General features: G+C 43.4%; 1 protein-coding gene across 1 annotated transcript; it reads right to left on the bottom strand.

The window, feature by feature from the left end:
* Positions 1–308: 308 nt before the first annotated feature.
* Positions 309–25850, bottom strand: LOC115202007 (CD209 antigen-like protein E). The gene is made up of 6 exons (XM_029765867.1): positions 25745–25850; positions 24465–24702; positions 3649–3782; positions 3387–3511; positions 3192–3292; positions 309–575 (listed from the first exon to the last, which is right to left on the bottom strand). The coding sequence occupies exons 1-6, from the start codon at positions 25848–25850 to the stop codon at positions 419–421; spliced, it is 861 nt and encodes a 286-aa protein (XP_029621727.1). The 3' UTR covers positions 309–418.
* Positions 25851–27525: the final 1675 nt, after the last annotated feature.

Here is a 27525-nt window from a genome sequence, read left to right as displayed (position 1 = left end):
TAACTACTGGTACACAGGAAGCAACAAGCAGGAATTAAGTAGAACTTTTATTAATATGATAATACAAACAAATACAATAATAGGTGCGTTTGCGTGCATGTGTTTAAAAATGTTTTTTGCCATCTTTTACCAGGCAAGTTGACTAAGAACACGTTCTCATTTACAGCAACGACCTGGGGAATAGTTACAGGGGAGAGGAGGGGGATGAATGAGCCAATTGTAAACTTGGGATGATTAGTTGAGACGGTGTGTGTGTGTGTGTGTGTGTGTGTGTGTGTGTGTGTGTGTGTGTGGTGGGGGGAGGGGGGGTTGAGACGGAGAGAGAGTGTGAAAGAGAGAGAGAGAGAGAGAGAATAAAAGAGGAAGTTGTGTGTACTGCGGGCTGCTGTATGTGTTACAGAGTGTTGTCATGGTGATGCTAAAGCACTTTCTCACAAATCCATTTGAGTTTGCTGTCACATGACAAGTCATTCCATGCCTCAAGAGGACTCTGATGTTGTTGTATGTGAACACAGTCTTCCTCACCATATATGGCTAGGCCACCACCATTATCAGGCTGATTTGGAGACCAGTACCTACAGGGTTAACAACAGTCAGATATCATGCTTAATACCAGTACCTAAGGTGTTAAAAACAGTCAGATATCATGGTTAATACCAGTACCTACAGTGTTAAAAACAGTCAGATATCATGGTTAATACCAGTACCTACAGGGTTAAAACAGTCAGATATCATGGTTAATACCAGTACCTACAGGGTTAAAAACAGTCAGATATCATGGTTAATACCAGTACCTACAGTGTTAAAAACAGTCAGATATCATGGTTAATACCAGTACCTACAGGGTTAAAAACAGTCCGATATCATGGTTAATACCAGTACCTACAGGGTTAAAAACAGTCACATATCATGGTTAATACCAGTACCTACAGGGTTAAAACAGTCAGATATCATGGTTAATACCAGTACCTACAGGGTTAAAAACAGTCAGATATCATGGTTAATACCAGTACCTACCGGGTTAAAAACAGTCAGATATCACGGTTAATACCAGTACCTACAGGGTTAAAACAGTCAGATATCATGGTTAATACCAATACCTACAGGGTTAAAAACAGTCAGATATCATGGTTAATACCAGTACCTACAGGGTTAACAACAGTCAGATATCATGGTTAATACCAGTACCTACAGTGTTAAAAACAGTCAGATATCATGGTTAATACCAGTACCTACAGGGTTAACAACAGTCAGATATCATGGTTAATACCAGTACCTACAGGGTTAAAAACAGTCAGATATCATGGTTAATACTAGTATCTACAAGGTTAAAAACAGTCAGATATCATGGTTAATACCAGTACCTACAGGGTTAAAAACAGTCAGATATCATGGTTAATACCAGTACCTACAGGGTTAAAAACAGTCAGATATCATGGTTACTACCAGTACCTACAGGGTAAAAACAGTCAGATATCATGGTTAATACCAGTACCTACAGGGTTAACAACAGTCAGATATCATGGTTAGTACCAGTACCTACAGGGTTAAAAACAGTCAGATATCATGGTGAATACCAGCACCTACAGGGTTAATACAGTCAGATATCATGGTTAATACCAGTACCTACAGGGTTAAAACAGTCAGATATCATGGTTAATACCAGTACCTACAGGGTTAAAACAGTCAGATATCATGGTTAATACCAGTACCTACAGTGTTAAAAACAGTCAGATATCATGGTTAATACCAGTACCTACAGGGTTAAAAACAGTCCGATATCATGGTTAATACCAGTACCTCAGGGATAAAAACAGTCAGATATCACGTTTAATACCAGTACCTACAGGGTTAAAACAGTCAGATATCATGGTTAATACCAGTACCTACAGGGTTAACAACAGCCAGATATCATGGTTAATACCAGTACCTACAGTGTTAAAAACAGCCAGATATCATGGTTAATACCAGTACCTACAGGGTTAAAAACATTCAGATATCATGGTTAAAACCAGTACCTACAGGGTTAACAACAGCCAGATATCATGGTTAATACCAGTACCTACAGGGTTAAAACACTCAGATATCATGGTTAATACCAGTACCTCAGGGATAAAAACAGTCAGATATCACGGTTAATACCAGTACCTACAGGGTTAAAACAGTCAGATATCATGGTTAATACCAGTACCTACAGGGTTAACAACAGCCAGATATCATGGTTAATACCAGTACCTACAGTGTTAAAAACAGCCAGATATCATGGTTAATACCAGTACCTACAGGGTTAAAAACAGTCAGATATCATGGTTAATACCAGTACCTACAGGGTTAACAACAGCCAGATATCATGGTTAATACCAGTACCTACAGGGTTAAAACAGTCAGATATCATGGTTAATACCAGTACCTACAGGGTTAACAACAGTCAGATATCATGGTTAATACCAGTACCTACAAGGTTAAAACAGTCAGATATCATGGTTAATACCAGTACCTACAGGGTTAAAACAGTCAGATATCATGGTTAATACCAGTACCTACAGGGTTAAAAACAGTCAGATATCATGTTTAATACCAGTACCTACAGTGTTAACAACAGCCAGTTATCATGGTTAATACCAGTACCTACAGGGTTAATAACAGCCAGATATCATGGTTAATACCAGTACCTACAGGGTTAAAAACAGTCAGATATCATGGTTAATACCAGTACCTACAGGGTTAAAACAGTCAGATATCATGGTTAATACCAGTACCTACAGGGTTAAAACAGTCAGATATCATGGTTAATACCAGTACCTACAGGGTTAACAACAGTCAGATATCATGGTTAATACCAGTACCTACAGGGTTAACAACAGCCAGATATCATGGTTAATACCAGTACCTACAGGGTTAAAACAGTCAGATATCATGGTTAATACCAGTACCTACAGGGTTAAAACAGTGAGATATCATGGTTAATACCAGTACCTACAGGGTTAAAACAGTCTGATATCATGGTTAATACCAGTACCTACAGGGTTAACAACAATAAGACGTCACAGTTACAACATCATAATACTAAATAATATGTAGACATTTGTCATCTGATAGTTAACTGTGTTGACTGCTATCATCAATATCAGTAACCTGCATAGAAAAAGGTTGAATGGAGCCTTATTGATAGAATAGTTATCATCTCTCACCTTGTGGTCAGTGGGGTGCAGTCCACCCATTTCCAGGTCCCCTCATTAACAGAGTCAGTCAGACCAATCCAGACTCCCTTCTTGAGGTTGAAGAGAAATGTCTGTTGTTGAGAAAGATAAATAAACAGATGTTTATGTTTGATTATATCTACCCCCTGCACACCCTCTCCCTCTCCTTCTCCCTCTCCCTCTCACCTGTTCCTTATCACTGTTTATGATCACCAGGTCTGCTCCTCTCTTCAGACAGTCCTCTCTGCTCTCCTTCCAGGTTTTAGACTCAGTAGACAGGAAGTACAAACTGGATTCAAACTTCTGCCAGCCTTCAAGACAGGTTTGAAAATAATGATGAAAATACAAATTTCCTTCAATTTATCACACTGGACACTTAATGAAAGAACACAGACTCATGATCAGTTGTGTATTGTTAATGATAATTTATTACTGTAGATTTACTCACTGAGATTGGTAAACTTCCCGCTCTCAGTCTGTAGCTTGGCTCTCTCTTTAGTCAGGGTGTTGTAACAGGTCTGAAGCTGGTCTCTCTCTTTAGTCAGGGTGTTGTAACTGGTCTGTAGCTGGTCTCTCTCTTTAGTCAGGGTGTTGTAACTGGTCTGTAGCTGGTCTCTCTCTTTAGTCAGGGTGTTGTAACTGGTCTGTAGCTGGTCTCTCTCTTTAGTCAGGGTGTTGTAACTGGTCTGTAGCTGGTCTCTCTCTTTAGTCAGGGTGTTGTAACTGGTCTGTATCTGGTATCTCTCTTTAGTCAGGGTGTTGTAGCTGGTCTGTAGCTGTTCTTTCTCTGCAGATGAGTTGGTCTTATAGGCTAAGAAGCTCTTAGAGACCCCATCATCTGTTATAACAACAAAGTTTATCAATAAAATAGATAATCTGGTGAATTGTAGGTGAATGCTGGTGAATTGTAGGAATTGTAACTTAAGACTTACAGTAGACAGACAGGCCTATGATCCAAGCCAGTAGAACACACAGCAGCCCCAGACACACTGCAACAACTCTGGAGGATCTCTTCCCTGAGCTATCAGGCTCTGTGGACACAGGTACTGTACATAGCATCAATGAGATAAAATCACACTTTAAAGTGATGTTTTCTCAAATCATCTCTCTTCCTGTTGAGGGGGACTTGTGGTTGTTAAAGATACAGCTTCACACATTAACAGGAAATATAGTGACCAGTTACAGTTATCTCCTAGCCTTGCTAACGTTAGCCAGCTAGCTGATGTTAGTAGAATTCATATGTTTAGGACATTCGTAACATATTGTACCTTTTGCAAATTCGTAACATATTCAAACTGTAATTCGTAACATATCATGCAAAATGTAATTCGTAACATCATAGACATTGTAATTTGTAACATACAAAATGGATCATGGACATCCACAAATTGATATATGTCATATGAAACCTATCATATTACACTAAATGGAGTGACTCGGATTTACGTTCAGAATAATAAGAAATGCAATGAGACCAGGTTGGAAATACACAGTGGTGAGTTACAGTACATACTGTAGGACTTTATCAGCATAGTAATTACTAGACTACAAGAAAAACACAGAGAGAGAGTTTCCAATCATGTTCCTAAAAGTATATGTTTTGACTCATGGATGTCATTCCATGAGAACTGTAGATGTATCATAGAAGCCAAGTACTACTTGCATTTAAAAATGTAATGGAAAATGAGTGAAAAAAAATGTGTTGATAATGGTATGCTCATCTTTGCCAGTGTCTGTAATGCTGTAAAAACATAGGACTAGATGACCCTGTAAAGACATGGAATGATTACAATTGTGGAAAATATCAAAACTGGATCTGTGAGAAAGTGATGTAAAATCAACCTACCATGACAATGTTCTCTCTCTCTCTCTCACACACACACACACACACACACACACACACACAGTTCTGAATGGTTAAGTGATGATTCCAACTAGTGGTTAAAGTGAGAGAGGAAGTCACCATAGAGGTGAAATAGTGGTATGACAGACTTACCTATGGGCTCTTTCTCAACTAATATTTCCTCAATTCCTCCTCACATCCTCTCTCCTCCCCTCCTACTCAAAACTCAATGGAGAATACAATCCTAGGGGGGTGACCTTGGACCTTCTGCTCTAATAGGGTTGAGAGTGTATTACCTGAGTACGGATCTCCTGGTCCATTATTAGGAGCAGTGTCTGCTGTCTTCTCACTGACGTAGATATCCACAATCCTCTCCTCCATCTCAACTCTGTCAAACTTGACCTTCTTGTTCATATCTGGCTCAGCATAGATGACCTTTGACACCTTTAACAATGCCTGGGTCTTTCTTTCTATGTAGGTCTACTATACATTAAGTCTCTGCTTCTAGAATTAATGTGGTGGTTTCCAACATGGCCACCAGGAGGCGTCGTACGTCAAATGCAAGCCCTCTATACGTTAAGTCTCTGCTTCTAATGATATCTCCATCTCTGAGTCATCTGTGTGTCTCTGTCTGTGTGACTGCTGTAGGTGTTAACTCTAGGGAAGTATCATAAATAAGACACGTGCAGTTGTTGCTATGCTAATACAAAAATATAACAAGTTTGCCTTCTTGTGTCCGTGCTTGTGTGTGTGTGTATGTGTATGTGTGTGTGTGTGTGTGTGTGAGAGATTGTTACAGTGGTTATTGATAGACCATTTTCTGCAGCACAATAGAAATCATTCCATGTCTCTACATGGTCATCTTGTCCAGAGTATATCTCAACACAGTCCTCCTGTCCAGAGAATGGGACTTGCTATTTGTGATGATGGACAGAACACTATAATACCAGGAAGATATAGATCATAGAGGGGAAGTGGAGAACAAAGACTAGCTGTTAACATATATTAAATATCATATGTAACAGCCCCAAGAGAATTCAGGGAGTTTCCAGAACTCCACCTTCCTTTCACCTTTCTGCTGATTTGGACCCTCTGCTTACCCCCAAATATACATCAACATGTTCAGGAAGTCCAGGACTACAAACATGGGTCATTATAATGTCCATACAATAGATTTGAGACTACAAACTGCTCCAATTGGATATTGAGGGTGGGTATGCTTAACCAGAGAGGATGAGATGGCGACATAACTGGCCGCAGCTCTCTTCTCTCTTAATGAACCTGATTGGTTGAGTTTTTGAGTGATAGCTGGTTGAACCACTGAAAAGATCCACTTCACTTCCTTCTTTTGGGACACATATGAGGGAACAACAATCAAATATGAGCATTTGATATTGTGCTTATATGTAACTTGACAACAAAGACTGACTGTCAAAGATTACTAGAACACATAGCAGCCCCAGACACACTAAAGTATCTCCCGAGAGTATTTTCCACCACTGAAAATGTACTGAATCACAAATGATTAAAGATCTTTGGTAATATGTTTTACAGTATTATCCAGGATTGGGACAAATAAAGGTTTTGTAATACAGTGTAATCTCACCTGTTTAATATATTGTGTGGTATGTGTGTGTGTTTGTTCATGCAATCTTACCAGAAGCAACAACTCCATCTCTTGGACTGGGCTTGAAGGCTCCAACGTTGCCATATAATTGGCCATCAATGTCTGTGTTCTTCATTGCATCAGGCTCATCGTCTTCAAATCCATATGAGTTTTCATAGACTCCCTCTGACATCTTAACACACTTGTGATCAAATACAGTAACTTCTACTTCTAACCTCACCTCTAATATGCGTATGTAGCTGTGTCTTCTCAATGCACTGTCCTGGGTCTGTGTGAATTATGGTGGTGAAACTCTTTATCAGTCAACCAAAGTGTGAAATCAACAAAACACTGGCCACCACGTGACTCCCACCAGCCTTAGTTTGATAATATAATACATGATATGACTCCCACCAGTCTTAGTTTGATAATATACTACATGATATGACTCCCACCAGCCTTAGTTTGATAATATAATACATGATATGACTCCCACCAGTCTTAGTTTGATAATATACTACATGATATGACTCCCACCAGCCTTAGTTTGATAATATAATACATGATATTACTCCCACCAGTCTTAGTTTGATAATATAATACATGATATTACTCCCACCAGTCTCTGAGTCTGTGTCTGTATCCGTCTCTGCTCTGAGTCTGTGTCTGTTTCTGTCTCTGCTCTGAGTCTGTGTCTGTGTCTGTCTCTGCTCTGAGTCTGTGTCTGTCTCTGCTTCGAGTCTGTGTCTGTTTCAGTCTCTGAGTCTGTGTCTGTTTCTGTCACTACTCTGAGTTTGTGTCTGTCTCTACTCTGAGTCTGTTTCTGTTTCTGTCTCTGCTCTGAGTCTGTGTCTGTTTCCATCTCTGCTCTGAGTCTGTGTCTGTGTCTGTCTCTACTCTGAGTCTGTGTCTGTTTCAGTCTCTGAGTCTGTGTCTGTTTCTGTCTCTGCTCTGAGTCTGTGTCTGTCTCTACTCTGAGTCTGTGTCTGTTTCTGTCTCTGCTCTGAGTCTGTGTCTGTGTCTGTGTCTGTCTCTACTCTGAGTCTGTGTCTGTTTCTGTTTCTGTCTCTGCTCTGAGTCTGTTTCTGTTTCTGTCTCCACTCTGAGTCTGTGTCTGTCTCTACTCTGAGTCTGTGTCTGTGTCTGTTTCTGTCTCTGCTCTGAGTCTGTGATTGTGTATGTCTCTACTCTGAGTCTGTGTCTGTATCCATCTCTGCTCTGAGTCTGTGTCTGTTTCCGTCTCTACTCGGAGTCTGTGTCGGTTTCCGTCTCGGCTCTGAGTCTGTGTCTGTATCCGTCTCTGCTCTGAGTCTGTGTCTGTGTCTGTCTCTACTCTGAGTCTGTGTCTGTTTCTGTCTCTACTCTGAGTCTGTCTGTTTCTGTGGTTTACCACTGCACCCTGCCCGTGCAGGTCCCGGAAAATCTTGTCTACAAAGGCCTGGAAGACTGATGGAGGATTCATCAACCCGTATGGCATGGCGAGGGACTCATAGTGTCCTGAGGTGGTACTAAACCGTCTTCCACTCGTGCCCCTCCCAGATACGCACCAGGTTGTAAGCGCTCCTGAGATACAATTTTGTGAAGAAACACGCCCCGTGCATTGACTCGATCACACTGGCTATGTGAGGTAGCGGGTAACTGTACCTCAGTGATTTGGTTGATGCCTCGATAGTCAATACACGGGCGCAGACCTCCATCCTTCTTCCTCACAAAAAATAAACTCGAGGAGGCAAGTGAAGTGGAGGGCCGAATGTACCCCTGCCCCAGAGATTCGGAGACATATGTTTCCATAGCCACCGTCTCCTCTTGCGACAAGGGATACACGTGACTCCTGGGCAGTGCTGCATCTATCAGCAGATTTATCGCACAATCCCCCTGTCGATGGGGTGGTAATTGAGCAGCCTTCTTTTTACAGAAGGTGAGAGTGAAATCGTCATATTCAGAGGGGATGCGCACGGTGGAGACCTGGTCTGGACTTTCCACCGTAGTAGCACCGATGGAAACCCTTAAACACCGTGACCACCCCAAGAGAGGCCTCTGTTGCCACGAAATAGTGGGGTCATGACAAGCCAACCAGGGTAGGCCCAGCACCACAGGAAACGCAGGAGAATCAATAATAAGAGACTGATTCTCTCCTTGTGACCCTCCTGCGTCACCATGCCCAGTGGCGCGGTGGCCTCCCTAATTAGCCCTGACCCTAATGGTCGACTATCTAGGGCGTGCACAGGGAAGGGAATATCCACAGAAACCATGGGGATCCCTAAACTATGGGCAAATGAACTGTCGATAAAATTCCCAGCTGCGCCTGAATCTACGAGCGCCTTATGCTGGGAATGCGGGGAAAAATCTGGAAAATGTATAAACAAAAACAAGTGAGCAACAGGGGGCTCTGGGAGAGCCTGGTGCCGACTCACCTGCGCTGACACGAGAGTGCCCTGCCTGCTGCCTTGACTCCCAGAGGAACCTCCCCAGCACCGACCGGCAGTGTGCCCTCTGCGGCCACAGATGGTGCATGGACCGGCCCCTCCTCCGGTCGCCCTAATAGCAGCACCTCCCAGCTCCATTGGCGAAGGAGCGGTGGTGATGGGGGATGGAATCGACAGACCCTGATCTGGACGTCCGCGGGTAGCCAGCAGGTTATCCAACCAGATGGAAAGGTCCACCAGCTGGTCAAAGGTGAGAGTGGTGTCCCTGCAGGCCAACTCAGTGATGGCTAGAAGACTGGTGACGTCAACCGCCGAACACCACCCGAACAAGGAGAGGCATCAACTTCGGCCGAAGTCGTGACAGACAGCTGGTTGAACCACTGAAAACATCCACTTCACTTCCCTCCTTTGGGACACATATGGGGGAACAACAGTCAAATATGAGCATTTGATATTGTGCTTATATGTAACTTGACAACAAAGACTGACTGTCAAAGAGTATTAAGTTACATCCTTTGATATCTCTCCTACACTCATTGATTGGTGATACAGTCAACTCCTATACAGTGTATGTGTTGGTGGTTTGGTACTGTTGTACTGTTGAGAATGTTATCACCAGGCCTAAATTGGAGCATGTAAATATCTGTAGTAAGTAAGAAGAAAGTATTTGAATTGGAATTGATGAAATGCAATGCATGCAGTGTCATGTTGACTCTGATGGTGTGTGAAACATAACTACTGGTATAGAGGATGCTACAATGTCAGGAAATAGAACAACAAGCTAATACAACAATAGATGCGAGTGTTGGCTTGAGAGAGAGAGAGAGATGCAGGGAGAGAGAGAGCGAGAGAGTGAGCAAGAGAGAGAGAGAAAGAAAGAGAGAAACAGAGAGAGAGAGAAACAGAGAGAGAGAGAAACAGAGAGAGAGAGAGAAAGACAGAGGGAGAGAGAGAGAGACAGAGAAGTCATGCAGAAGAACAGCTCCTGACTTGTTATAACTTTTTGGTTGTTAAGAGCGAGATTGACACGATTAAATTAGCAAAAACTGTATAGGTAATCAAATTGTACAACTGAAGATCAACACAGGAGGAAAATATTGACAGAGAGTGAGTTAAAAGACCAATATTCATCGTGGTAGCTAGCCAAATTCAAATCTGTCAGCTAGCTTACCGTCTAGCTCTAACTGTTTACTGGTGATAACCATAGCAACATGGCCACTGAGGCAGCGCTAGCAGCAACAGCATCAGCAGAGACTGAGAGACTTTCTCCCTGTTTGTTGAATACCCAGCAGAAATCAAATCAGAGAAGGGAAGAATCAATTTTAAACACAGAATTCTGAGGCAGAACCCAGAAACTTCGTTTGTCGACTGCTCACAATACAGGACTGTTACAAACCTGTTATTTTACACAGAACACACTACTGCCTGCCATACAGCTGTAACCAGGCATTTCAACTATACCACAAAGAAAGGCATCTGCAAGGGAAGGCAAATCCACATTTTTGAGGACAGTGATAAGGACCAGAAAAACAGGTTCCTGACGGTAAACATGTACCAGAACGGCACTATCATGGTCCAGGGCAGTGAGGCTGCACTCAGCTGTTTTGTGCAGGACTTCCCCACCCTAACGAAGATAGCGGAAAGCAAAAAAGAAAAGGACTGCACCCCGACCTCTCCCTTCACCTCATCCACCCCAACAGCAGGGCTATCCTCCCCTCCTGCCTGCCTACAACCACCGGAGCCAAGACCACACTACCATCAGCCTGCTGAGAGACAGGCTGGCTGTGTTAGAGGTATGGGTTACTGAGCTGAAGGACCAGCCCCCCAGCTACACCACCACCAGCCCAGACACAGAGCTTCTACAGGACCAGATCAACCAGTGCAGGACCCAGCTGATGAACTATGTTCAGGAGCTGAGAGAGAGCCTTACCACCGCTCTTGAGGAGGTAAAGGCCACCATGAGGAGAGATCTAGCACAGGTCTGTCATCAAGATAGTGCTACAGCACAGAGAACAGACTGTAGAGACTCCCAGAGAGAAGCTGCAGCCCCTCACCACCCCTAACAACCCCACTGACCCACCTTTACCCACAATCCCCCCCATACCGACAACACTTTACCCACACCCCCAGTCAGCAAGGAGGCTCACATGGAGACACCTACTACAGAGAGAAGCTCTCTGACCCCCCCTGGCACACACCCACACACCCCTCCATGTACACAGGCCCTGTGTACTCCAGCCCCAGACCGTAAACGCACTAATCTGGTAAAAACCCACTGAGGTGGCCATCCTCATTGACTCAAATGGGAAATTCATCCAAGAAGATAAACTCTTTCCCCAACACAAGGTGTGCAAAATATGATGCCCAAAAACACAGGGTGCACTCCACATCCTGTCTCAGCCTGACTTTGGCACACCAGGCCACATCATTATTCACACCGGCACCAACAACCTGCGAGAGGAACAGGAGAAAGTAGGCAGCCTGGTCAACAGAGTAGCAGAGAGGGCCTCTGAGTGGTTCCCCAACTCCCACATCACCATCTCCACTCTGCTGCCCCGCAAAGACTTTCATCGCCGTACCATTCAGAAAGTCAACGCTGACATCACCAGAGGGTGTGGCCTACTCCCGAACGTACACGTTGCTCACCACCCAACAATCACCCCAGAGCATCTGCACGACCACTCCCACCTGAGGAAGCAGACAGTAGGGATGTTTGCCAAGTCTCTAAAGGACGTGGCACTTGGTAGACAAACACCCCATGCCGCACTGGACAGAGGACCACCCAGAGACCCCTACCAGACCACTGCACCACCAAGGAGCCCCAGGCCACTTCAACGCCCCACCAGACCCAGCGCACCCCACAGGCCCCACCCACCAACAGAGCATCACCACTTCCATCGGCTTAGCCAGACCGGACCGGGCCCAGCCTACTACCCCACACCAGACTACCACCTCTACCAGACCAGAGAGGAAGCCCCATGGCCCAGACCTGGCCCTCCTCCACTCCACAGGGCCCAGCCTACTACCCCACACCAGACCACCACCTCTACCAGACCAGAGAGGAAGCCCCACGGCCCAGAACTGGCCCTCCTCCACTCCACAGGGCCCAACAGCAGGACCAGCGCTCTCTATCACACACACACATCACACACACACACACACACACCTATTGTACTACAATTTACTTGTTCAATGAATAGGACAGAAATATAACAGAAAAAATGTTAGCTGTTATCTTGTTTATCTCGCTCTTAACAGCTTATTAGTTAATAGTTACTGTATTTCTGACTGCTATTCTTTCTTTTTACAACATGAAATCCATATCAGTTAGCATGTGGAACATTCAGGGCCTAAACTCATCAACCTTTGGACTGAAGAGTTTAGCACTGGAGTTCAACAAAAATCTGAAAGATGTTGACGTCATCATTCTGCAGGAGACATGGTGTAAGGCTGATATTGTCACTCACTGTCCAACAGGCTACAGAGAGGTCATTGTGCCATCACAGAAACACCGCGCTGTCAATAGAGGCAGAGACTCTGGAGGATTGATCATTTGGTACAAATCCGAACTACAAAATCGAATTGATCCCCTCAAAATTGGTAAATATCACATTTGGTTAAAACTGAAAAAAGATGTGTTCCTTTGCGCAATATATATCCCCCCTCAGAATCCCATATTACTCAGAGGGGATCTTCCCAATCCTTGAGGAAGAGACGTGCCATTTCCAGGCCCAGGGAAATGTGCTCATCTGTGGGGACACAAATGCACGCACAGGAACACTACCTGATCTAACGAGCACACGAGGAGACAGCTTTATTACAGGCCATACTGTTTCTAACTGTCTTAATCTCCCCCATAGAAACAACATTGACAGCACCGTCAACAAAAACGGAAGAGATCTGTTGCAGCTCTGTAGAATCCTGGGTCTGTACTTTGACAATGGTAGGTTACGGGGGGACTCTTTGGGGAGATTTACCTACTGCTCACCTCTTGGCCACAGTACAGTAGACTATATGATTACAGACATTGACATCTTCTCTCTCAGCTCATTCACTTTCAAGCCACTAACACCTCTGTCTGATCACAGCCAAATTACGTTATTCCTCAAAAGAACAGACATGGAATCAACCACACATTCACAGGCCAGTAAACTGTACAACATCAGAAATTCATACAGATGGGCCCAAAACAGCACAGAAGAATACCAGAAAGCAACCTGGAACCAAAATATCCAAACACTCTTAGATAACTTTCTGGATACCACATTCACTCACAGTATGTCACGACTTCCACCGAAGGTGGCTCCTCTCCCTGTTCGGGCGGTGCTCGGCGGTCGTCGCCGCCGGCCTACTAGCTGCCACCGATCCATTTTCCTTTTCGTTTGTGTCTGTCTGTTTTTTCACACCTGTGTTCAGTTAGTTGATTTCGGTGGGTTCATCTACACCCCGCTGCATGCTAGGCTTTGTGCGGGATTGTTTGTATGTATTTCATGTTAGGGGTGCGTGCCTGCACCATGGGGTTTCGATTTGTTTCGGTAGTGTTACCGTGTGTTTTCGAGACTTTGTTTTAGGAGTGGAGGTATCTCCTCCGTGTGTGTAAGTAGTTTCCCTGTGGGTGGCGACTTCGTTTGTGCGGGTTTTTCCCTCTTGTTTGTACTGTGAGTTCGGGACCGCCTTTTAAACGTTTTGTGCCACTGGAACTCTTTGCTCTCCTGCTCCTGATTCCTACACCACCCCTCCTACTAGGAGGCATTGTTACACAGTAAAGAAGGCATCAATCTAGCAGTAAAAAACATCAACTATATATTAAGGCAAACGGCAAAAGAACACAATTGAAATTGACAAAAAAAGATCACAGATGACAACTGGTTTGATGCAGATTGTAAAATTATGATGAAAAAACTTAGAACTCTATCCAACCAAAAGCACAGAGACCCAAATATAATTGTAATAATTTCGCCTTCATTACTGTGAGACTTTAAAACTCTATAAACGTACACTCAGAACCAAAAAAGCACAGTTCAACAGCAAGCAGCTGACACTAATTGAGGAGTCCATAAACACAAACAACTTCTGGCAAAATTGGAAAAAACTAAAAGAAATCTAAACAAGAGGAATTAGCTATACAAAATGGTGACATATGGTCAACCCATTTTAAAACACTCTACAACACCGTTCAAATTGACACAAACGCAGAACAACGCTAAATTCATGAGAAGTTAAATGGATTAGAAAAAGCTATAAAGGACAATCAAAATTCATTGGACTCCCCAATTACTGACCAGGAGCTCTATAAGAAACTTCAGGCTCTCAAATGTAAAAAAAAACATGCGGACCTGATGGCATCCTAAATGAGATGCTCAAACTTACTAGTGCAAAATTTTAATTGGCTATACTAAAACTGTTTAATTTGATCCTGAGTGTAGGTTATTTCCCTGACATCTGGAATCAAGGACTCATAACCCCAATCTTTAAGAACGGAGACAAATTTGACCCTAACAATTACAGAGGCATTTGTGTGAAAAGTAACCTGGGGAAGGTTTTCTGTAGTAATATAAATATAAGAGTTCTAAACTTCCTTAATAAGCACAATGTCTTGAGTAAAAGCCAAATTGGATTTATCCAAAAACATCGCACAACTGATCATATTTACACCGTACACACCCTGATAGATAAACATGTCCACCAAAATAATACCAAAATATACGCTTGCTTTATTGACTTCCAAAATGCATTTGATTCTATTTGGCATACAGGACTGTTCTACAAAGTTATTGAAAGTGGTGTAGGGGGTAAAACATATGACATAATTAAGTCAATGTATACTGGCAATACGTGCAGCATTAAAATTGGCAAGAAAATAACAGAATTCTTTAACCAGGGGCGGGGCCTTTGTCAGGGTTGCAATCTGAGCCTTGCACTCTTCAGTATTTACATCAACGAATTGGCCACTATTCTAGAAAAATCCTCAGCCCTTGGTGTTAGTCTCCACAATTCAGAAGTTAAATGCCTACTCTTCGCAGATGACCTAAGCCTGCTGTCACCCACAGCACATGGCCGACAGCAGTGCCTGGACCTGCTAGAGTAGTACTGCCAGACCTGGGCCCTGGCAGTAAACCCCAAAAAGACTAAAATAATGATTTTCCAGAGAAGATCCAAATCTCAGGGAATTAGACCAAAGTTCTCAATTGGTACAAAATATATAGAGTACTGTATACACTACAATTACTTAGGTTTAAAAATAAGCTCAACTGGACACCTTAATGAGGCAGTGAATGAACTGAGAGAGAAAGCACGCAGGGCATTCTACGCCATTAAAAAGCAAATTCAAATTGAAATACCTATTAAAATGTGGCTAAAACTAATTGAATATGTTATTGAACCAATTGCACTTTATGGCAGCGAGGTGTGGGGTCCACTTGCAAAACAAGATTTTATCAAATGGGACAAACACCCCATTGAAACCCTGCATGCAGAGTTCTGTAAGATTCTCCTACATGTCCAGAGGAAAACTACAAACAATGCATGTAGGGCAGAATTAGGACAATATCCACTAATAATAAAAACTCAAAAAAGAGCAATTCAGTTTTGGAAACATCTAAAATACAGTGACCCTCTCTCATATCATTACCAAGCCCTGCAATGCCAAGAGCTGAGCAAAGAAAAGAGTCCCTTCATCCAGCTGGTCCTGGGGCTGAGTTCACAAACCTGTTCTACTAACACACTGAAGCCTCAGGACCAGAACATCCAATCAATCAGAATAAACCAAATTACAACACAGTCAAAACAAAACTACATTGCTTATTGCGAAACACAAGCACAAACACAAAGCAAAATGCAGTGCTATCTGGCCCTAAGTCGACAGTACACCGTGGCTAAATATTTGACCATGGTTACTGATCAAAACCTGAGAAAAACCTTGACAAAGTACAGGCTCGGTGAGCACAGCCTTGCCATTGAGAAGGGTAGACACAGGAAAACCTGGCTCCCTGTAGAGGAAAGGCTGTGCAACCACTGCACAACAGCAGAACCTGAGACGGAGCTGCATTTCCTGACAAAATGTCAAAAATATAAAACAATTAGAGTGTCATTTTCCCAAATTTGAAACCCTTATTCAAGGTTTCAAAGACCTCTCTGATGAGGATAGGTTACCCGTCCTGTTGGGGGAGGACGCAGAGAGCTGTGGGTTGGCATTGCTGCCTGCCATAAGTTGAGGGACAGTGTCTAACAGACCAATCAACCTGCACATGTACTCTACTGTGTGCTTATTTTTATTGTTGAATGTATGGTTATTATGACCCTTGGTTATTGTTGTTACTGTTGTCCCGTTGACAATTTTGATTCTCTTTTTTTATATTGTAAATATCCAAAATAAGCTTTGGCTTATTGTTACGTCATGCCAATAAAGAGAATTGAATTGAGAGAGAGAGAGGTTTTGAAACTGGTCAGTAGCTGGTCTCTCTCATTGGTCAGGTTGTTGTAACTGGTCTGTAGCTGGCCTCTCTCTTCAGTCATGTTGTTCCAACTGGTCTGTAACTGGCCTCTCTCTTCAGTCAGGTTGTTGTAACTGGTCTGTAGCTGGTGTCTCTCTTCAGTCAGGTTGTTGTAACTGGTCTGTAGCTGGCCTCTCTCTTCAGTCATGTTGTTGTAACTGGTCTGTAGCTGGCCTCTCTCTTCAGTCAGGTTGTTGTAACTGATCTGTAGCCTCTCTCTTCAGTTAGGTTGTTGTAACTGGTCTGTAGCTGGCCTCTCTCTTCAGTCAGGTTGTTGTAACTGGTCTGTAACAGAGGAGGAACTTAGCTATTGTATACAGATAACATCTGAATTTGGAGCTTGTTGTGAAAGTCTGATATAGTGTAATGACTAGATAAGAATACACTCACAGACTAGTCTCAGGGAGATGAGAGTGACTTGTAGAACACACAGTATCCCAAAGATCACAGCAACCATCCTGTAGTCTTCTACCTGAATCCTCAGGTCTGAGAAGATACACACGGATGTGAGAACACACACACACACATACCCACACACATGCGCACACAATCACATCCACATGCGCACACACACACACACACACACACATATAAGAGGGTGAGGACACATACCCACACACGCACATACGCACAAACACACGCACACAAAAGCACAAACACACTCATACACTCGCACAATCACACGCACGTGCACACACACACACAAGTAAAAGAGGATGTTACAAAATCGGCCACAATAGGACAATAGTTTCTCACAGCTGTTTTACCAATCCATTCATAAAGATGATAACTTATAAATGCCTCATCAGCTTAGTTCAACAGTTGTACCCCATCAGAACCCAAAATATAAGATTTTGTTTTTAATTGTTTGTAAACAATGTTATTGTAAATAAACTGTACGAAAAGCCTCAAAACACAGTTAAAACTATAATGTTGATGGATGATCAGTTGTTGCATCCATAGCTCTGTCTATGAATTTAACAGTGGTTACATTTCTCCAGCCCCATTCCTCAGCCTTTTACAAAATCAGTGGTGGGGTGACCACTTTGTTTAGGTTGAACAGCAGATTTCCTCTATAATACCTCTGAATACACTTAAAACATACATCTATTTGCATAATTGACGGTAATCATAAAAAAATGCATCCACTGGGACTTGCTATCAGTTTGCATTTTTCTGTGTTTTTAGTCATATGTTTTTGTAAATCTGTGTGTGTATGTGTGTTCGTGTGTGTGTGTAATCTGCTTGAGGTGCAGTGATTGTGTTTTATCACTGAGGTGCTTCAGTCTCCGTGATAGAGAGTTTTCTTAGTTCTCACCTGAGTGATGGGTCTCAGTCTTCACTCTCCTCGTTGTTCTGTTCTAATTCTCTTCAATAACCTGGTCGTTGATGTAGTCATCCATCTTAACTAACTGTATGATTACCTTTCTAACTGACTCCTAATGGTAATATCTACTGTATGATTACCTTTCTAACTGACTCCTAATGGTAATATCTACTGTATGATTACCTTTCTAACTGACTCCTAATGGAAATATCTACTGTATGATTACCTTTCTAACTGACTCCTAATGGTAATATCTACTGTATGATTACCTTTCTAACTGACTCCTAATGGTAATATCTACTGTATGATTACCTTTCTAACTGTCTCCTAATGGTAATATCTACTGTATGATTACCTTTCTAACTGACTCCTAATGGTAATATCTACTGTATGATTACCATTCTAACTGACTCCTAATGGTAATATCTACTGTATGATTACCTTTCTAACTGACTCCTAATGGTAATATCTACTGCATGATTCTAACTGTATTGACAAATAGTTGAGTTGTTGGTCTAATGTGGGCACCAGGTACCTCTCTGCTCTTTGTCTATTGTCCACTACAGTTGCTAGAAGGTTTTAACTATCCAATCAACATCAAGCAGGAAGTTATACTTTACAAGGCCTGTTTGTATCATTGTTCATAAGGAAGTCACGTTATGGCCTGTGCTCTGTTGCCAGCCACCATTGGCCATATAGGGGCCTTTTTTTCTTTCTATGCTGTCTGTTCTCTATCTATACTGACATCTGTGTGAAGAGTTATTCAGAAGTGTGTGTATGTGTTGTGTGTGTGGATGCTTGTGTGCCCGTGTACGTGCCTCTTAGTTCTACCCTCTGTCGTGTTCAGGTCACGCTACTTTAATGATCCAATCACATCCAATCAGGAAGCTAGTACACCTGCTGGGACATTGTTTCTTTATTAGTTTACAGTCAGAGCCTTGAAAATGATCACTGTGTAAGACTATGGCAAATCACATGACATGTTCCAAATAAAAAGTATTAATACAAGCATTTTACAGAGTAAAGTCCCACTGGGCAGAGACGTCAATTCAATTTCTATTCCACATTGGTTCAGCGCAATTTTATTGAAATGGATACAATGTTGATTCAACCAATGTGTACCCAGTAAGGTATGTCTACTCCTTTTATTAAATCTTAACATAACTATTCTTATTTTCTTTCTGTCGTTCTCTTAATTTTCTTCTTCCTCATCTCAGTTTGTGTTTCTTCGATTCCTCTCCTCCTTCTCAACCCTATTAGAGGAGAAGGTTGAAGGTCCCTCCCCTAGGATTATATTCTCCAATGAGTTTTGAGACAGACTCTGCAATACCATTATTTCACCTCTATGGTGAGTTCATCTCTCACTTTAATCACTACGTGGAATCATCACCTAACCATTCAGGACCTTGTCCAACTGAAGGGTTAATGTTGATTTTGGGGGTTGTCTAAAGACCCCCACCATTGATTATGTTGTTATTAATTTGCTTACGTGCCATTGTACTTATGCTCACTGTATAGCTGAATATTGAGGCCTCTCTGTGTCTAGCTGTCTGCCAAAACCAGCAGCCCGGCGTCTGTGAGAAAAGGTGTGAAAACGGACTGAGGGTCATAGCGAGACACAGAGAGACAGCGTCTGTTTTTCTCTGAAACAAGGGCAGATTTGCATACTGCTGAGACAGGTTCTCAGAAACCTTGTGTTAAGAATAACTTGTTCTTTTAGCTGAACATGCAAGGTTTGACATGAGATCATATAAGGTGTGATCTCAGGTATAAGATTCTGTCTTTCTTTTGTTCGGGGCAGAACTCAGGAGAGACATCAGTTGTATGTCTGACTTCTAACTATCTCAATGCACATTATGAGTATTCCTTATTTGTTAAGTAAATAATGGAGCCCAGAAAAGTGGAACCAACACAACCATTAACATGACTACGAGAGAGAGAGAGAGAGAGAGAGAGAGAGAGAGAGAGAGAGAGAGACAGTTATTGTTACAACACTTTCTCACAGATCCAGTTATGATTTGTGCCACATTTGTCATCATTCCATGTCTGTACAGGGTCATCTTGTCTATAGTATATCTCAACACAGTCCTCCTGCCCTCTATCATCAGGCTGTCCTGTCCCCCAGTACCTAAACAACACAGAACCAGACAGTCAGACACTGTGGTAAAAACATCCTCCTCGGTTATAGACATAGTCCTGTTTTCTCAGCTTTAAAGACACTCTGTAAGATGATCATACATTATCAAGAATTGGCCATCAACACATTTATTTTACTCTTTCAGTTACATTTTCATATGTAATTATTAAAACATTCAAAAGGCACTCGCACATCTGAGCAATCTTATTTGCAGGTGCATGGCAACAATTGAACAAGATGAAGGAAAAAGGAAACCGCACACTGCTCTTGATAGTATCACTGATATTTAATAAGCTTTACGTATCGGCCTCACGGCCTTCGTCAGAGCTTTGTAATATGTAATTATTACCTGGTTTCTATAATACATCTATAGTTCTCATTGAATGACATTCATGAGTAGAAACATACATTTTGATGAACATGATTGGAAGCAATTTATCATTGTTGTTTTGTATCTCCATATCACAAGGTAAAATGGTCAAATATCTCCCCCTGTGGTCAGTGATATGGTATCCACCCACTTCCAGGTCTTCTCAGTAACAGAGTCAGTCAGACCAATCCAGGTTCTCAAGAGAAATGTCTGTTGTTGAGAAAGATAAAAAACGGTCACTTTTAATATATTTTAAAAAACTGCCCACATATTAGTGTACTGATGAATATACTCAACCTCTCTCTCTCACTTGTTCCTCTATGCTGTTTATGATCACCAGGTCTGCTCCCCTCCCTTCCTCTCCCCCCTCCCTTCTTCTGTCTTCTCTCTCTCCTCCCTCTCTCAACTGTTCCTCTATGCTGTTTATGATCACCAGTTCTGCTCCTCTCCCCCCCTCTCTCTCTCTTCTCACACCTTCCTCTCCTCTCTCACCCTCTCTCTCTCTCTCTCTCTCTCTCTCTCTCACACCTCACCCTCTTTCTCTCCCCCCCTCTCTCCTGTTCCTCTCTGCTGTTTATGATCACCAGCACTGCTTCTCTCGCCTCCCAGGTTCTCTTCTCAGTAGAGAGGAAGTACAAACTGTAGTCAAAGTTTCTCCATCCCTTTTGAAAATGCTGCTCTGTTGAAGAGCAAAGGTGTACACATTGAGAAACATAGTGTAACGGCCGTCGTAGTGATTGGACCAAAATGCAGCGGGTTGAGTGCTCATCTTAACTTTTATTGAACACTACACAAAACAAGAAAAAAAAACACGACAGCTAAACAGTCTTGCAGGCTACACACAGCAGTGCAAAAACAACTTCCCACAAAGACAGGTGGAAAAAGGGCTACCTAAGTATGACTCCAAATCAGTGACAACAATGTACAGCTGTCCCTGATTGAGAGCCATACCAGGCCAAAACAAAGAAATACAACACCTAGAAGGGAATGTAGAAATATAAAAATAAAGACCATACAACTAACCCCAAAATCCCAACAACACAAACCAAACACACCCCTGCCACGCCCTGACCAAACTACAATAACAAATAACCCCTTATACTGGTCAGGATGTGACAGTCCCCCCCCCCAAAGGTGCAGACCCCAGATGCACCTGAAACAAAAACGAACAAAACAATAACCCACAACAAAAAATCCCAAAACTACAGGGGAGGGAAGGGAGGGTTGCCATCGTCACCGACAGTTCTGCAACACCCCCCCTTCCCAATACTCCCCCCTACGGAGGTGGCTCAGGAGCGGGACGCAGACCCCACTCCACCACTGGCTAACCCCACTTCAGTGGCGCCTCTAGAGGGAGGTCCCTCTCCGTCAACCCCGGACTGGGGACCCTCGAAACGGGCGACTCTGGCTGCACCGGACTGTAGGGCTGTAGGGCGACTCTGGCTGCGCCGGACTGTAGGGCTGTAGGGCGACTCTGGCTGCGCCGGTTCCGGACTGTGGGCCGTCTCTGCAGGCTCCGGCTCCGGACTGTGGGCCGTCTCTGCAGGCTCCGGACTGGGGGCCATCTCTGCGGGCCGTCTCTACGGGCTCCGGACTGTGGGACAGTCTCTGCGGGCTCCGGACTGTGGGACAGTCTCTGCGGGCTCCGGACTGTGGGACAGTCTCTGCGGGCTCCGGACTGTAGGACCTCGTCGGAAGCTCTGGACGGGGAACTGTCATCGGAAGCTCTGGACGGGGAACTGTCGTCGGAAGCTCTGGACGGGGAACTGTCGTCGGAAGCTCTGGACGGGGAACTGTCGTCGGAAGCTCTAGACGGGGAACTATCGTCGGAAGCTCTAGACGAGAACTGCGCACTGAAAGCCTGATAACCTGTAGTTAACCTGTAGTTATTACTACATCCACCCAGGTCTCTGTAACCAACACTACAGCTGTACCTGTAGTTAGTACTAAATCCACCCAGGTCTCTGTCACCAACACTACAGCTGTACCTGTAGTTAGTACTACATCCACCCAGGTCTCTGTAACCAACACTACAGCTGTACCTGTAGTTAGTACTACATCCACCCAGGTCTCTGTCACCAACACTACAGCTGTACCTGTAGTTAGTACTACATCCACCCAGGTCTCTGTCACCAACACTACAGCTGTACCTGTAGTTAGTATTACATCGACCCAGGTCTCTGTCACCAACACTACAGCTGTACCTGTAGTTAGTACTACATCCACCCAGTTCTCTGTCACCAACACTACAGCTGTACCTGTAGTTAGTACTACATCCACCCAGGTCTCTGTCACTAACACTACAGCTGTACCTGTAGTTAGTACTACATCCAGCCAGGTCTCTGTCACCAACACTACAGCTATACCTGTAGTTAGTACTACATCCACCCAGGTCTCTGTCACCAACACTACAGCTGTACCTGTAGTTAGTACTACATCCACCTGGGTCTCCGTCACCAACACTACAGCTGTACCTGTAGTTAGTACTACATCCACCCAGGTCTCTGTTACCAACACTACAGCTGTACCTGTAGTTAGTACTACATCCACCAGAGGGACACCTTTGACTCTGTCCCTGTATCTAAGGATCTGTGTGATGCTTTCTCTCCTCCTGTGGAATAGAGTAGCGCTGTAGAGTTGTATAATAGTTCATGTAGGTAGATGTCATGTGGAACAGTGGAATCAGTACAGAGAGAGTTGTGTCATTAGATGTAACCAGTATGTATATGTTATGTTGTACTAAAAGACAGGGTGGAAATATGAACTTTTTGTCATTAAACAGGTGACGTTTTATAAATTCTTCTTTCTATTCTATTAAATCTGTCAAACTGAAACTATGGAGATATTTTCAGAACTTCTGCATTTTCATTCTGAGTAACTCTTCACAGACAGCACAGATAGAAAGATCCCTATATGGCCGTTGGTGGCCGGTCACACTCTGGAGGGAAGTTCCCCCTAGCTACAGATCCAGGATCAGGTTTCTCTCCCCCAATCCTATCCTTAACCATTTTTGGTGGAAATGCATAACCGACCTAAGATCATTATCTAGTGTCAACTTCCCCCTACACCACCAGTCACAGAGTGAGAGCCATAATGTGCTCTCCATTTGAAGGCTGGTGGTGCTGTAAACTCAGTCAGGATATATGTAGTGTATATGTCAATTAACAGGATCCCAATCATTTTCATCACATCCAAAATTGTGACCCTGTAAATTCACACGTACATCATATAGCATGATATATAGTCATATCCTGTATTATATTATAAACTAAGACTGGTGGGAGTCATATCATGTATTATGTTATTAAACTAAGGCTGGTGGGAGTCATATCATGTATTATGTTATCAAAGTAAGGATGGTGGGAGTCATATCATGTATTATATTATCAAACTAAGGCTGGTGGGAGTCATATCATGTATTATATTATAAGCTAAGGCTGGTGGGAGTCATATCATGTAGTATATTATCAAACTAAGACTGGTGGGAGTCATATCATGTAGTATATTATCAAACTAAGACTGGTGGGAGTCATATCATGTAGTATATTATAAACTAAGACTGGTGGGAGTCATATCATGTAGTATATTATAAACTTAGGCTGGTGGGAGTCATATCATGTAGTATATTATCACAGTAAGACTGGTGGGAGTCATCTTAAATCTGTTTGTCTTTATTAAAATTGCATGGCATGCACAAGTCATCTCCTGACATGCTGGGGACCTGGATCAATGTTGAATATTGCAGATCATCCAGTCTGACCATGCTGAATAAGAAGTTATACACCACAGTGTATTTCACAACAGGAGGATTTCAAACCAAACCAAATAGAAGGGATGTTATACCCTCTAAATAATCACACACTCTATCCACCACATTTACATGTGTACTACATTTAGTGTGTATACTTTATATGTTTTTTTACATGAGCTTTATACATTAGGTGAAGTAGTCAAAACAAGGACAGATATTTATGACATGAGCTACTGAAAGAATGTTCATGCAAGTGATGAAGAGCAAGTCTCCCTTGAGCCGCATGATTAAAGTTGGGCTGAGTGCTGCACCTGTTGAGGCAGGTCTGAGGGTGTTGGGGCTGGGTCTTGTTCTGTCCATGTTGAGACTGGGCCTGGTTCTTCCCATGTTGAGGCTGGGCTGGGGGTGTTGAAGCTGGTCCAGGTGCTGCCCCTGTTGAGGCATGTTTGAGTGTTTGGAGGCCGGTCCAGGTGCTGCCCCTGTTTAGGCTGGGGCTGGTGCAGGTGGCCCTGTTAGGCCCTGTGTGCTGGGGCCTCCCGCTCTCCTGCCCTGTAGGGTGAAAGGAACCGTACACATATATAGCAACACAAGAATATAGATGGTGAGAGAAAGCAGTACCTGAACATATAGAAGAGCATGTAGGCACTCCGGGCTCTGGTCCTCAGCACAGTGGCTTCATTGGACATTGACACCTGGCTGTCGTTACAGCAGAACCAGTTTCCACTGGCATGTAAGATGTCACTAATATAGTGCCCTGTGGAACAAGGAAGACAGACTAGAGGTCAAGGGTCAAGGCTTTTGTGGGTAATAGAGTGTGTTGTAACAGTTAAACAGTTCATTTGGGAGGTATTTTATCTGTTACATGTGTCAAGTTTTGAAATCAGAGATAAACAAATACACGTAACATATAATTAGGCATGCCTCTCCATTCTTTTGAAATAAACTGCGCAAACTCTAAACATATTGCAGTGCTTGTCGGGATGACACTTCACTCTGAAGCCTGCAGTCTTGCACGCTTGGCCGAAGTGGCTATTGGAGGGTCTAATTATTCCCTACACCAGGGTTCCCTAAATGGCGGCCCATGGGACAAATTTGGCCCAAGGGTGATTTTATTTGGCCCCCCATGTTTTCTGAACAAATAAAATGAAATTGTTAAAAGACTGTAAAAACAGCAGCAAATCAGCTCCAAGTGATGATCATTTTGGAAATCTGTTTCAAAGTATTCCCACGCACAATAAAGAGATATATGTGATTGTACACAAATGTAAGCTAGGTTTGAAATGAGTCAAATATTATATCTGTTTGGGCTTCTTACGGTCAATTTGCGGTCTACAAACTATTTGTAATTTTGTTCCATACCCCTGCCCATCTGGCTAAGAAATAAAATGGACCCAAGGCTGAATCTAGTTGATGATCCCTGGCCTTCACCCTCGATAATATTGACTCCCTCAGCTTTGGGATGCTTGTGTATACGGCAGAGGCACACATGAACATGCAAATTAAAAGCTGAGGAGAAGGGAGTGATTTGGAATTCAGCTGATGTCATATGTATTGTGCATCTGCATGTGTGTGTTTTAAGGTATTTACTTACCGGAGTTTGCGGAGCCTCCCAAATGAGAGACTACACCAGTCAGCTGGTAGAATCCATTCACTGACTTCACTGGCTGCTGCTTCTGTAAGAAAACACATGTGGTCATAGGATTGTCATTTCCTCTACAGTCCACCACACTGTCAACAGTCTACTACAGTACTAGTCTACTACAGGAGGTCTACTACATTGTGTTCTCCTCATAACTATCTCAGTGTTCTGTCATAACTTATTTTTCACTAGTTTCACTCTATCTCTCTCTTTCTTCTCACCACTGAGGCTGTCAGCAGCACTTTCCCTGGTTCCTGGTCATTTGAATCTGAGGGGTCAAATATACATATCAAGAGCTGTGAAAACGTGGTCACTTGTCTGAAATTCTCTGGACTAAAACAGCTCCAATACATCACTAAAGATGTCTGAGAAACATTTTAAATTGCAGCTTCCAGCTTCTCTGTCAGCAGGACCGTTTTGGGAGTGTTTGCTTTGTGTTGTGTTGGAGCAAGAATAGTGTTATGGTGTCATGACCTACCTGAACAGTAGAGGGCGCTGTCTTTGGCCTCTCCAGGTGGGCTGGAAACTTGGCTAGTGAGGGTCTGGGGGATGGACCCCTGGATGCTGGGGGCCTCGTTGGTGAGGGCCTGTGGGCTGGCACTGTGCAGGTGTGGCACCATGTCCCCACAGAGGGTGGAGAGCCTCAGCTCCGAAGGAATCAAAAGAGGAGCCTCCATCTTCTCCAACCCCCCAGGTCCTCCAAACCTCTTCAGATGCAGAACCAGCACACTGCCCAGAGACAGAGAGGAAGAGAGATGAACAGACAGACAATGAAACCAGTCAACAAAATAACAGATGAGTGAAATGTGTTGGGTGGTGTTCATCACTAAGTCCTACAACCTGCTCAGGAATGTAACTACTCCTAAAGGCTCAGGACACAATGACCACTCATTTCATTAAACACTGCTAGTCCTATGAGAGGTTATAAAGGGACAACTCACAGAGGCAGTGTGTGGAAACGCTCCAACTTTGTGGCGTGGAGTCCTTTACAGCCCTCACATTTGAATTCAACCTTTTCACCCTGGGTTAGAAGCAAAAGCATTACAAAATGAATGACACCACTACAATAATAAGATAGCGTATTCTGAGGCAGTGGGCAGCTTGCCCTGGGTGTTAGTCTCTACATGCAGGTCTGAGCCCTAAGTGCTGACTTTGAAAGTGACTGCTAGGCTGCTCAGCAAGGTGCGCTCAGGGCTGAAGTCCAATGAGAGGTGGTTGTAGTCCTCTCTGGTGAACGACTCGCGCCCACAGCTTCAGAAGCAGGACAAAGAGAAGAAAAATGCTTCAAGTCTGTTTCTGTTTTAGGTGTCTACAATGTTTCTGTTATGCCATGTGTTTTGCAATATTATTTGTCGAAAGATCATGTTCTCAGTAGATACATTACAACCAATGGGAGCTCTTACCTGGTACATGTGCGCACCGACACAAGCTGGAACTCCAGCTGGGAAACAGGGCAGGTATAGCTCACCCCGAGTGTCTTCAATATCATGCCCTCTTCCTTCAGCTGACACAGCATGTTCACAAGTAACTCGTGTGCGTCCTATGATGAGGAGAGAAAGAAAAATACCAAGATAAAAGCAAATGATGAAGATAAAATGCAAAAAGAGCACTCGTACACAAGAGAGAAGTGCCTCAGTTACCTGTTGCGTGTCCCCCAGATATTTCAAATCATATCCCGACAAGGAGTACTTGACCTTCCACATGAGGTCTGCTTTTGAGGTCTGGTTTGCCCC

This window comes from Salmo trutta, chromosome 11, assembly GCF_901001165.1.
Source record: "Salmo trutta chromosome 11, fSalTru1.1, whole genome shotgun sequence".
Classification (NCBI taxonomy): domain Eukaryota; kingdom Metazoa; phylum Chordata; class Actinopteri; order Salmoniformes; family Salmonidae; genus Salmo; species Salmo trutta.
This window is presented reverse-complemented; position numbering and strand designations above follow the sequence as displayed.